This window comes from Hyla sarda, chromosome 5 (genome assembly GCF_029499605.1).
Source record: "Hyla sarda isolate aHylSar1 chromosome 5, aHylSar1.hap1, whole genome shotgun sequence".
NCBI lineage: Eukaryota > Metazoa > Chordata > Amphibia > Anura > Hylidae > Hyla > Hyla sarda.
This window is the reverse complement of record NC_079193.1, coordinates 211,806,171-211,819,460: the sequence shown is the minus strand read 5'-3', so window position 1 is coordinate 211,819,460 and position 13,290 is coordinate 211,806,171. Positions and strand designations below refer to the sequence as shown.

At 41.9% G+C, this 13,290-nt stretch overlaps 1 protein-coding gene across 2 annotated transcripts in view; it reads left to right on the top strand.

The window, feature by feature from the left end:
* Positions 1–3,315, top strand: part of DUSP22 (dual specificity phosphatase 22) — an 81,170-nt gene extending 77,855 nt beyond the window's left edge. For both annotated transcript variants that reach the window (XM_056521046.1, XM_056521047.1), the window contains exon 7: positions 1,826–3,315. In XM_056521046.1, coding sequence (XP_056377021.1) covers positions 1,826–2,017 — 192 coding nt within the window. In that variant the 3' untranslated portion in view covers positions 2,018–3,315. The remainder of the gene's footprint in view (positions 1–1,825) is intronic.
* The last annotated feature ends 9,975 nt before the right edge of the window (positions 3,316–13,290 follow it).

Sequence of the window (13,290 nt, the reverse complement as noted above, 5' to 3'; positions counted from 1 at the left end):
TCCCGCCCTCATATCCCGCCCTCATATCCCGCCCTCATATCCCGCCCTCATATCCCGCCCTCACATCCCGCCCTCACATCCCGCCCTCACATCCCGCCCTCACATCCCGCCCTCACATCCCGCCCTCACATCCCGTCCTCCGGTGGGGCTGAGTTGGGATGAAGATATTGTAAGCCAAAAATAGAAGGCATGGTTTTGTGGAAGTGGGCGTGACTTGCAAACTGGACAAATGCACAAAAAGTGTAGAAAATGGGGTGTGGACCGTCATGAGGGCCAGTCCATAGCATCAATGCCTTTCTCTTGCAGGAACTGCTGACACTCTCAAGCCACATGAGGTCTAGCATTGTCTTGCATTAGGAGGAACCCAGGGCAAACCGCACCAGCATATGGTCTCACAAGCGGTCTGACGATCTCATCTTGGTACCTAATGGCAGTCAGGCTACCTCTGGCAAGCACATGGAGGGCTGTGTGGCCCCCCCCAAAGAAATGCCACCCCACACCATTACTGACCCCCTGCCAAACCAGTCATGCTGGAGGATGTTGCAGGTAGCAGAACGTTCTCCACAGCGTCTGCAGACTCTATCACATCTGTCACATGTGCTCAGTGTGAACCTGCTTTCATCTGTGAATTGCACAGGGCGCCAGTGGTGAATTTGCCAATTTTGGTGTTCTATGACAAATGCCAAAAGTCCTGCGCGGTGTTGGGGTGTAAGCACCTGTGGACGTCGGGCCCTCATACCACCCACATGTTTCTGACCGTTTGAGTGGACACATGCACATTTGTGGCCTGCTGGAGGTCATTTTGCAGGACTCTGGAAGTGCTCATCCTGCTGCTCCTTTCACAAAGGCAGAGGTAGCAGTCCTGCTGCTGGGTTGTTGCCCTCCTACAGCCTCCTCCACGTCTCCTGATGTACTGGCCTGTCTCCTGGTAGCGCCTCAATGCTCTGGACACTACACTGACAAACACAGCAAACCTTCTTGCGACAGCTCTCATTGATGTGCCATCCTGGATAAGCTGCACTACCTGAGCCACTTGTGTGTGTTGTAGGCTCCGTCTGTGGCTACCACTAGAGTGAAAGCACCGCCAGCATTAAAAAGTGACCAAAACATCAGCCAGGAAGCATAGGAACTGAGAAGTGGTCTGTGGTCACCACCTGCAGAACTACTCCTTTATTGAGGGTGTCTTGATAATTGCCTGTAATTTCCACCTGTTGTCTGTTACATTTGCACCACAGCATGTGAAATTGATTGTCAATCACTTTTGCTTCCTGAGTGGACAGTGTGATTTCCGAGAAGTGCAATTGACTTGGTTACATTGTGTTGTTTAAGTGTTCCCTTTATTTTTGAGAAGTGTATATAGAGGTATTGGCATATGACAGTATATTAGCCTGTGTATTAATAAAAAAAATTAAAAAAAATAGATTTAATGGGTGAAAATCTGTGCATCTGTTCAGGAGAAATCCATCATGTTGCTAATATAGTAATCTCTTCGGGCCATTGCTGTTGCCTCGCTCCTGAATGCACTTTTCGACCGTTTCTATATGCAGGGACTGCCTGTAGATTTTTGTACTGTTTCTAGAATCCTGTATCCTACTGTGCATTGCACTCAGCATTTTGTCCTAAAGGATTGTTGTTATTGTCATTTTTGCTTTGAGCTAGGGATTTTTCTTTAGGAATTATTTACATACAAAATCTGGATCAAATGAATCAAAGAATGAACTCAACCTTAAAATTGTATGACAGTGTTTTATTTTTACAAAAAAAGAAAAAAAGTACACTTGCAGCAGTGGTAATCCTGTTGTTTTTGTTGTTGTTTGTTTTATAGTTAAGAAATTGGTTGAAGGAGACATATGGGGAAAGCCCATTCCTCGATGAAGAAGAAGCCAAACAACTTATTGCCAAACATAAGCAACATGAAGAAGAATCTAGTGCTGGAAGTTCAGGAAGACAATGGAGCAGCCAATTAACCTCTCTTTCATCATCCATGGCATACAGCAATTACACTACAGAGACTTAAGTTTATATCACAGGATCTACTATCTGATATACTTTACACAGTCACTACTAAGTATATAAGCAGGCACCACATTGGTGATTGCCGTCCAATGAAGAGAGAGCTTAGATGAGTTAAGCGGTCTTAAGATGTATCTTTCTGTCTATACCCTTGCAGAGATGAGTGGTGCATTAAAAATTGAAATAAGGGTCTTTAATTGAATTCAATTTTAACACGGGAAAAGGTTTAATTCCACTATTGTGTTTTATTACCACTTTCTTATTTGTATATCTTAAACACAAGTCTCCTAAAAGCTTTGTTAAAGTTAAAAACTGTGTCATCGCTTTTACTTCTGTTTTAATGTATACCTTCTACCTCAAAAGAACAATTGTTTGTACAGTTACCAAACTTAACCAATTGTACCCCTAATAATCTAAGAAAATAATAGTGTATTTCTCAGGTAGGTGATAACAAAAGAAATGGTTGAGCAGTTCAGGTCCAAAACAAGTCTACTGTACCCCGTTGTCATAATAGATACAGGTAATAAACAAAACATCCTTTTGCCTGCATAAAATAGGATATCCGTTCTTGTAGTTTAAAGTTTAGTCCAGAATTTAAATATAAAAATGGTTCATGATGCTGTCTACAATGGAACCATTATTTAGCTGGATGCAAGCAAGTTAGAAAATAAGATTCTCTCTCACTTGGCTCATGTTATTTGTGCCCTGCTATTGTCATACTGTGATATGTTAGGTAAGCTTATTCCCAATTTGAGATATATATACAATTTTAATATATATATATATATATATATATACACATACACTGTGGTTATTGTTTTACACTGGTGCACTATGGCAAAAGGATGAGACATTGTTGAAAATACTGATTTTTTTTCTGAGACTTAAATTGAGGAAGTGAAATCATTTATGCATAAAATATGTGATTAAAATAGCAGGAAATGAGGACTTTGCACTATGATTTAAGTTGACATAGACACATTTGTTGACTTAACTATGGTTACTTGCTGGAAGGTGATTGAAAATTACAAGTTTCTATACTCCTGTTTTTGTCTGATAACCACTTGAAGATTTTGGACAATGACTTTTAAAAGGACAGTACTGATGTACTAAGTTGTCTTCAATATGGTTTAAATAAAAATTACTGTATATTTCTCAAGTTAATATTGTTTCAGTTCAGATGTGAGTCACTCCCATTTATAAGGATTTAATAGACTTCATGTGTTGTACAGGGTGGGCCATTTATATGGATACACCTTAATAAAATGGGAATGGTTGGTGATATTAACTTCCTGTTTGTGGCACATTAGTATATATGAGGGGGGGGGGAACTTTTCAAGATAGGTGGTGACCATGGCGGCCATTTTGAAGTCGGACAATTTGAATCCAACTTTTGTTTTTTCGATAGGAAGAGGGTCATGTGACACATCAAACTTATTGGGAATTTCACAAGAAAAACGATGATGTGCTTGGTTTTAACGTAACTTTATTCTGACCACTTATAAAATGTGTTCAATGTGCTGCCCATTGTGTTGGATTGTCAATGCAACCCTCTTCTCCCACTCTTCACACACTGATAGCAACACCGCAGGAGAAATGCTAGCACAGGCTTCCAGTATCCGTAGTTTCAGGTGCTGCACATCTCGTATCTTCACTGCATAGACAATTGCCTTCAGATGACCCCAAAGATAAAAGTCTAAGGGGGTCAGATCGGGAGACCTTGGGCCATTCAACTGGCCCACGATGACCAATCCACTTTCCATGAAACTGTTCATGTAGGAATGCTCGGACCTGACACCCATAATGTGGTGGTGCACCATCTTGTTGGAAAAACTCAGGGAACGTGCCAGCTTCAGTGCATAAAGAGGGAAACACAACATCATGTAGCAATTTCGCATATCCAGTGGCCTTGAGGTTTCCATTGATGAAGAATGGCCCCACTATCTTTGTACCCCATATACCACACCATACCATCAATTTTTGTGTTCCAACAGTCTTGGAGGGATCTATCCAATGTGGGTTAGTGTCAGACCAATAGCGGTGGTTTTGTTTGTTAACTTCACCATTCACCTAAAAGTTTGCCTCATCACTGAACAAAATCTTCTGTGTAAACTGAGGGTCCTGTTCCAATTTTTTTGTTTTGCCCATTCTGCAGCACCTGAAACTACGGATACTGGAAGCCTGTGCTAGCATTTCTCCTACGGTTTTGCTATCAGTGTGTGAAGAGTGGGAGAAGAGGGTTGCATTGACAATCCAACACAATGGGCAGCACATTGAACACATTTTATAAGTGGTCAGAAACTTGTAAATTACTCATGAAAGAATAAAGTTACGTTAAAACCAAGCACATCACTGTTTTTCTTGTGAAATTCCCAACAAGTTTGATGTGTCACATGACCCTCTTCCTATTGAAAAAAACAGAAGTTGGATTTAAAATGGCCAACTTCAAAATGGCCGCCATGGTCACCACCCATCTTAAAAAGTTTTCCCCCTCACATATACTAATGTGCCACAAACAGGAAGTTAATATCACCAACCATTCCCATTTTATTAAGGTGTATCCATATAAATGGCCCACCCTGTATATGTATACTGTACAGTAAACTATATGTATACTATACTGTATACTGTGGTGCCATTAAAATGGACCAACATATCAATATCAGCATGTTCTGTTCACACACTAGTAAAATGGGCAAGACTTTCTTTTAAACATTATAAATAGCTGTTTTAAATATAAAAACATTTTTAAGTGAGATCAACTAAGATGCATTTAAAGTGTTATTGTGATTTCAAAAAAAATATTTAACATGTAAACATTTTGATTGGTTGGGGTGTTCATTGCCAAGACCCCCACTTATTGCTAGAATGAGCTGGTAGAGATGCTCAGCTAAGCGCTTGTCTTTCCTTTATGCAAAAGACAGCTTCGATAGATGGCGCACATCTCCTTTAGCAAGATAGAGAAAAGCACTGGACGCCTCTCCCCACTTAGGCCCCGTTCACACTACGGAATTCCCGCGGAATTTCCGGGCGGAATTCCGCGGGCAGAATTCCGCGGTGTGATCTTTAAAATTAGTGTGAACCGGTTTCCGCGAGACCCGTTCACACTGCGGAATGTTCTGAAAGTGTTCTGCGCAAAGAAAGAACATGTTTATTCTTTGCGCGGATTCCGCGAGCACTGCATAGCCGTCAATGGTGATGGCTCAGTGCCCCGCGGCCCTCGTGCCGAAGTACTATCGGCGGCGGCCGCCAGGCGGAAGCTCCGCTCGCGGAATTCATCCGCAAGAATTCCGATGTGTGAACGCACCCTTATAGTGATTGGTTGGGGTCTCAACAACCAGACCTCCGACTTATCAAAACATATGACATGTCAAAAGATTTTTTTTTTTTTTATTACAGGGACACTTTAAACCTAACCCGTGCTATGGTATTGGCAGTACACATACCTCTACAAAGTTAAGTTATCTTTTAGGAGAGTGTCTTGTTCTTCCCTGGTTTTGTCCATATTTTACTTCCAGTTGCATTTTGTCGGTTGTAACAAGCTTACAAACATGGTTCTTGATGGGTAACAAGGGGTAAATTATGAATATAGGGAGGTGTATGATAACTCCTGTTGGGATAGTAAATATAACCACTGTACTTGCTGCATAATTAATCTGATATATAACATTTCCCATCCATGGGTGTAAATATAAACTCAAATTTTGTTTTCATGTTTTCGTGTGAATTTTCATTTGATTTGTCATAAACATTTAAATGATTATAAAACATGTGTTTTGTCGGTGCTTTAAATTAACATCCTGGCTTTTCTTTAGGACAATGTGATGGAATCAGTGTAAACTCTAGTCAGAGGTAATATGAACAGGGAGCAAGTAACTCTCCAAGAGCTTATAAATGGCATCAGGGAACAACCATTAGTACTTTAACAGAATCTGATAATACTTTTAGAGAAACTTAAAATCTTGGCCAGGCAATAGACATGTGGGGACACTTATGAAAGGATTTATAATTTTTTTTTTTTTGCTTATATTTGTCGCACAATTGTCTCACGTGAGACATTTTTCACACAATTGTCTCACGTGAGACATTTTGCATTTACGGGAGACTTAACGGAGAAGTAAGAAAAGCAAAATCTACAAATCCTGCAATGGTATGCTCTTTATCACGTGTAACTTTCGCACAAGAGTCGCATCACTCTTAACCCCTTAAGGACCTGGGCTTTTTCAGTTTTTTCACTTTCAATTTTTCCTCCTTAACTTTAAAAAATCATAACTGTTTAAAATTTTCACCTAAAATTCTATATGATGGCTTATTTTTTGCGTCACTAATTATGCTTTGTAATGACATTTGTCATTTTACCCAAAAATCTACGGTGAAACGGGGAAAAAAATCAATGTGCGACAAAATTGCTGAAAAAACACTTTTGTAAATTTTGGGGGCTTCCGTTTTTATGCAGTACATTTTTAGGGAAAAATGACACCTTATCTTTATTCTGTAGGTCCATACGGTTAAAATGATACCCTACTTGTGTAGGTTTGATTTTGTATCACTTCAGAAACAAATCATGAATATATGCAGGAAAAACGTTTAAAATGGTCATATTCTGACCCCTATAACTCTTTTATTTTTCTGTGTTCAGGGCGCTATGAGGGCTCATTTTTTGCGCCATGATCTGAAGTTTTTAGCGGTGCCATTTTTGTTCTGATGAGACTTTTTGATCACTTTTTATTTACTTTTTTGTGGTATAACAAGTGATCAAAAATGCGCTATTTTGGACTTTGGAATTTTTTTGCGCGTACGCCATTGAACGTGCGGTTTAAAAAGCGGTATATTTTTATAATTCGGACATTTCAGCACGCGGCGATACCACATATGTTTATTTTTATTTACACTTTTTATTTATTATTGGAAATGCCAGGTGATTCAAACTTTTATTAGGGGAAGGGATAATTCAAAGGGTTAATGATTTTTTTACACTTTTCTTATGCAATATTATACTTCCTATAGGGGGCTATAACATTGCATGTACTGATCTTTAACACTGATTGATGCATCTCCATAGGAATGGATCAATCAGTGTTTTCGGCGATTGAATGCTCAAGCCTGGATCTCAGGCTTGAAGCATTCATCTGGCGATCGGACAGCGCAGGAGAAGGTAAGAGACCTCCTCCTGTGCTACAGCTGTTCGGGAAGCCACGATTATACCGCGGCGATCCCGAACAGCTCCCTGAGCTAGCCGGGCACTTTCACTTTCGTTTTTAGCCTTCGCGGTTCAGCTTTGAGCTATTAGCGGCGGGTCCCGGCTTAACTATGACGCCGGGCCCGCCGCGATATGATGCGGGGTCGCTGTGTGACCCCGCGTTATATCGCAGGACCGGGACTCATGACGTACGCGTACTTCATGGGTCCTTAAGGGGTTAAAAATCTCATAAATTTAAGCCAAGTCATACCTGGCTCAGAAAAACAGCTTACGCAAGCTGTAAATGCAAAGCAATAACTGTAAATGAAAAGCTTGTATTAGTGCCGGGATTGGTGAGTCTGGAGGACCACAGTCTTGTAGTGTCTCAAATATTTTTACCTTCCTGCACATTTTTTTTCAAAAAAGGTGCCCTCCTGATCTTGAAAAAACTACAACTCCCAGCATGCTCATTCAGCCATTTGCCGTCTGGGCATGATGTGAGTTGTAGTTTTTCATAATCTGTTAATGATCTCTGAACTTTTACCCTCAAAATCTAGCCAAACTACAAATCCCAGCATGCCAAGACAGCAAAGATGCCATCGCTGTCTAGCCGTGCTGGGAGTTGTAGTTTGGAAAGATCTGGAGGGCCACAGTTCAAGGAACACTGCACAGTAATCTCCAAACTCTGGTCCTCCAGATGTTGCTAAACTACAAATCCCAGCATTCCCAGACACCAAATGGCTGTCTGACCATGCTAGGAGTTGGACTTTTGCAAGATCTATAGTGCCACCATTTGAGGAACACTGCAGATTGATCTACAAACTCTGGTCTTCCAGATCTTGCTAAACTACAAATCCCAGCATGCCTAGTCAGCAGCAGTGATCTCAGAACTGTTAACCTCCAAATCAGGCCAAACTGCAAATCCCAGCATAGCCAGACAGCAAAAGGTCATGTCAGGCCATGTTGGAAGTTGTATTTTTGCACCATCTTTTGGGCAACGTTTTGTAGATCACTGTGCAGTGGTCTTTCAACAGTAGTTGTCCAGATTTTAAATTACTTCTGCTCCCAGCGTGCACAGATAGCTAATGTGCATGATTGCAGTTCTAGTAGTGTGCTTATAGCTTTTGCATAACTCAAACTGCCAGCATGCCCTTTGGCTGTCAGCACATGCTGATTTTTGTAGTATTGCTACAGCTGGAGGCACAATGGTAGAGAAACAACAACGTATGGTCTGTTACCTAAGTTTGTGTTTACTAACCCATGTCTTCTGTTGCAAAATGACAACTCTCAGCATTTGACGTTTTCATAACGACGCTTATACACCTATCCAGTGGGGTCAGAATCAAGGAGGCTTGGGGGTGAAAGGGACTTTGTGAAAACCCAGATTTGGAGTCTACCACAATCAGAAGTCATTTGCAGCAGGATCTGTTCTGCAGCACTTGGTGAGTCAGGGTGGTTTTTCTTTTGAAATCTCCTCCATTTTTAATGGTTGGTTATCAAGCTTTTGATCCCTGTGCGACAAAATTTTTACTTTCGTACAACTTTTTTGATCAAAAAGTTGCATAGAGGAAAATGAGAAAAAGTGAGTTTTACGTGCAAAACATAGCAGCATGGTGATGAGGTCAAGTATACCGGCACCACAGCTAGCCTGCGTACCGACAAGGGGGGCCCTGTAGGAGAGAGAGAGCAGGGCGGCGGGCGCACTGATCGGTGGCACAGTGAACTTCAACGTGGCGCTGCTGCGCTTAGACGTGATGTCACGTCACCCCACGGTGCCGTGACCTTATGTCTAAGCGCAGCAGCGCCACGCCGGAGTTCAAAGCGCCTCTCCCAGGCAGCCACTGCGGTTCTCTTACAGGGCTGCCGTGGCTGTGTGGGAGATGCAAAAAAGCAGCCAGCAGCACCGTTCTCCGGGTCTGGGTGTCGTGGCTAAGATGCATTATGGACCTTATCGGCAAGGTTAGATGCCGATAACTAACAAAATCGTGACTATCGGCCAATCCGATAATCAGTCGATCCCTAATATATATTTACATATACATACACACAGTGGGGCAAAAAAAAGTATTAAGTCAGCCACCAATTGTGCAAGTTCTCCCACTTAAAAAGATGAGGCCTTCAATCTCCTCTCACTACTTTATTCCCTTTGTTGGCAATGATAGAGGTCAAATGTTTTCGGTAAGTCTTCACAAGCTTTTCACACACTGTTGCTGGTATTTTGGCCCACTCCTCCATGCAGATCTCCTCTAGAGCAGTGATGTTTTGGAGCTTTCGCTGGGCAACACGGACTTTCAACTCCCTCCAAAGGTTTTCAATGGGTTTGAAATCTAGAGATGGCTAGGCTACTCCAGGACCTTAAAATGCTTCTTACGAAGCCACTCCTTTGTTGCCCGCGGTGTGTTTGGGATCATTGTCATGCTTAAAGACCCATCCACATTTCATCTTTAATGCCCTTACTGATGGAAGGAGGTTTTCTCTCAAAATATCCCGATACATGGCCCCATTCATTCTTTCCTTTACACGGATCAGTTGTCCTGGTCCCTTGCTGAAAAAGCCCCAAAGCATGATGTTTCCACCCCCATGCTTCACAGTAGGTATGGTGTTCTTTGGATGCAACTCAGTATTTTTTCTCCTCCAAACACGTTAAGTTTTTACCAAAAAGTTCAACTTTGGTTTCATCTAACCATATGACATTCTCCCAATCCTCTTCTGAATCATCCAAATGCTCCCTAGCAAACTTCAGACAAGCCCGGTCATGTACTGGCTGAAGCAGGGGACACGTCTGGCACTGCATGATTTGAGTCCCTGGTGGCGTAGTGTGTTACTGATGGTAGCCTTTGTTACTTTAGTCCCAGCTCTCTGTAGGTCATTCACTAGGTCCCCTCGTGTGGTTCTGGGATTTTTGCTCACCGTTCTTGTGATCATTTTGACACCACGGGGTGAGATCTTGTGTGGAGCCCCAGATCGAGGGAGATTATCAGTGGTCTTGTATGTCTTCCAATTTCTAATAATTGCTCCCACAATTGATTTCTTCACATCAAGCTGCTTGCCTATTGCAGATTCAGTCTTTCCAGCCTGGTACAGGTCTACAATTTAGTTTCTGATGTCCTTCGACAACTCTTTGGTCTTGGCCATAGTGGAGTCTTTTATACTTATAACAAGTTCAAACAGGTGCCATTAATACAGGTAATTAGTGAAGGACAGAGGAGACTCTTAAAGAAGAAGTTACAGGTCTGTGAGAGCCCGAAATCTTGCTTGTTTGTAGGTGACCAAAAACTTATTTTTCACCATAATTTGCAAATAAATTATTTAAAAATCAGACAGTGATTTTATGTTTTTTTTTTTTTTTTTTTTTTTCATTGTCTCTCATAGTTGAGGTATACCTATGATGAAAATTACAGGCCTCTCATCTTTTTAAGTGGGAGAACTTGTACAATTGGTGGCTGACTAAATACTTTTTTACTCCACTGTATTAATATAATACAACCTATATATTTAACACTAAATATTACACTGGTAACCAAGGTCACAGGGATGCCTGGGGGAGTGGTCCCAAATGTCCTGATACCTCTCAAATAGCACACAAATGCCTAGATGATAAACAAACAGCAACATTTAGGCCGGGGAGCAACAATGGGCACCCTGCTAACAAAAGGATGATGATGCTTGCTTGTTATATTGCTGAGATCCTAAATATTACTAAAAACACAATTTGATTTGGCAGCAAGAATAAAAAGCTTAATCAAAAACATATGTAGGGCTCCCCATATTTAAAATCTTAAAAACGTAACAAACAGGCAGCCACACACTGACATAAACAAGGTGGGTGGGGAACATTGTTATTTGCCCTCCCTGCCTTAGTATTTCCAAACTGTTCCAAATTAGGCCTGTGAGTGCCATTTCTGAATAAACCTGCTCTTCTCGGAACCACAGTGTTGCTGGGTACTAGGTTAACAAGTGAGAGATGCTGATTCATAATTTGGAGGCTTTAAAAAAAAAAAAAAAAGCGCATATGCTATGTATGTGTGTGTGTGTATGTATGTGTGTGTGTGTGTATATATATAATATACACATACATACACACACACACACACACACATACACGAGAGAAAAAGCATCAACAACACTCTGTATAAGCTAGGTGGCATTAGAGTGTTGTAGGTACACGGTGCTGGTTTGAGGGCAAGTAGAGATGTAAGGCAAAATACTACCATAGCACTCACAAGGTGAAGTGAATGAGTAGCTTTATTCCATCACAACCCAATGGCGACGTTTCGGCTACGGAATTGCAGCCATTATCAAACAACAAGAAAGTGGACAAGTGGTAGTATATATATGTACACAAGTGATTGGTCAGTTGATTTACACAAAATAGGTAAAGCATAGGCAGTGACATAATTAAATACCGTATTTATCAGGGTATACCACGCATTGGCCTATAACACGCACCCTCATTTTACCAAGGATATGCTATGCAACGACTCAGGGGACGCCACACCGGAGCCAGAAGCAGCGTGGACCCGACCCCTGCAACAGGTAATTATAAAACCAGGGATGGGGGAGGCAATGGGACAGCGGTGCCGATAGCCAGGGGGAGAGAAGCTGCGGCAGCAGGGCTCTAGACCCCAGGAAAGGCAGGGGGAGAGAAGGGGGCAGCGACGGCCTCTCTACACTTGTCTTTCCTGGGGGATTCTGCGGGGTCAGAAAAACCGGGGATGGGAGAGGCAATGGGGCAGCGGCGCCGGCAGTCTCTGGACCCCAGGATAGGCAGGGGCAGAGAATCGGGCAGAGACTGCAGGTCTCTGGACCTGCAAAAGCCGCTGCAGTTCATTGATTTAAAGTGCCCGCGTAACATGCAGATAGCCGGCGTATGACACGCAGATAGACTTTAGGCTAAAAAAATTTTGCCTAAAAAATGCATGTTATATGCCAATAAATACGGTATACAGGCAGTACATATGCAAATAACATTCATGGTGTAACATCCCCAAAGGGGAGTGCCGTGAGCAGTGTACAGTAATAAGGTATATAAAAACTCACTGAGGGTGGTGCTGGATGCAGGAGGGTAACGTGGAGACAGTCGCCATCGGCGCCATGATGTGTCGGGATGGACAGAGGACTGGAGGAACCGGAAGTGAGGTTGTGCATGCGCAACACGTGCTGCGAAGCCAGCCGGTGAATGGGCAGGATGGTCAGGTGCTGCGCAGCCTCAGTGGTGCAAAGAAATACTGGCGGCCATACTGTGGACTGGAAACTTAGCCAGAGCATGAATGGGAATCGTAGCACTGACATTGAAGGAGTATTTGTAACTGGGCGCAATATGAATGGCAAGGAAAGCATTTGTAAAAACATAGATTTATTCTTTTCAAACGTATGGCTTTTATATGACAATTTATTTTTAATCTTACTTTGGCTTACATGCGATCTATTTATCAAATAGTCACACGACCTTGATAAATAAATCGCATGTAAGCAAAACTCTGGTAAACCCGCTCACAAAAGCATTTTTTAAAGAAGAAAATATTTTCCTTCTGTTAATAAGGAAAAATTCTAGTGCCACATATGGGTTATTTATGTTATTTTGTGCCTTATTCTATTTTAACACAACATTAATTTTAAAATTTAGTGGGTACGCCAGCATGTACGTGTCCTAAAATTAACAAGGTGTGCAGTGTGTGTTTTCAACCTTAAAATTAAGTTATTAGTTATATAATACATTTTTTCTATAATTAACATTAAAGTAGTAGCTTTGTTTCATGATGCAGAACAAGAACAGTTGTTAAAGTGGGTGTTAATTTCTTCTCTGATCCTATTGCATGTTTCACTGCTCCAGCATCCCCACAGGTTATGCCACCTTCTCACATCAAACAGCTGTGACATGTGACTTTTGATCTGCTGTTATATCATCGCTTCTTGTCTTGTCTAGCCAGCAATATACTTTTGCCTTCTTTATGTGCCTGGCCACTAATATATTCATGCCTCTCTTCCCTCGGTGACGGTGTGTATGAACGTGTGGATGATGGGGGTGGGGGTACTCTGTAGCCCCTGGGGGCATTGGTATTTTGGTGGTGTGGCTAAAATGCTCGCTACGAGGGCCT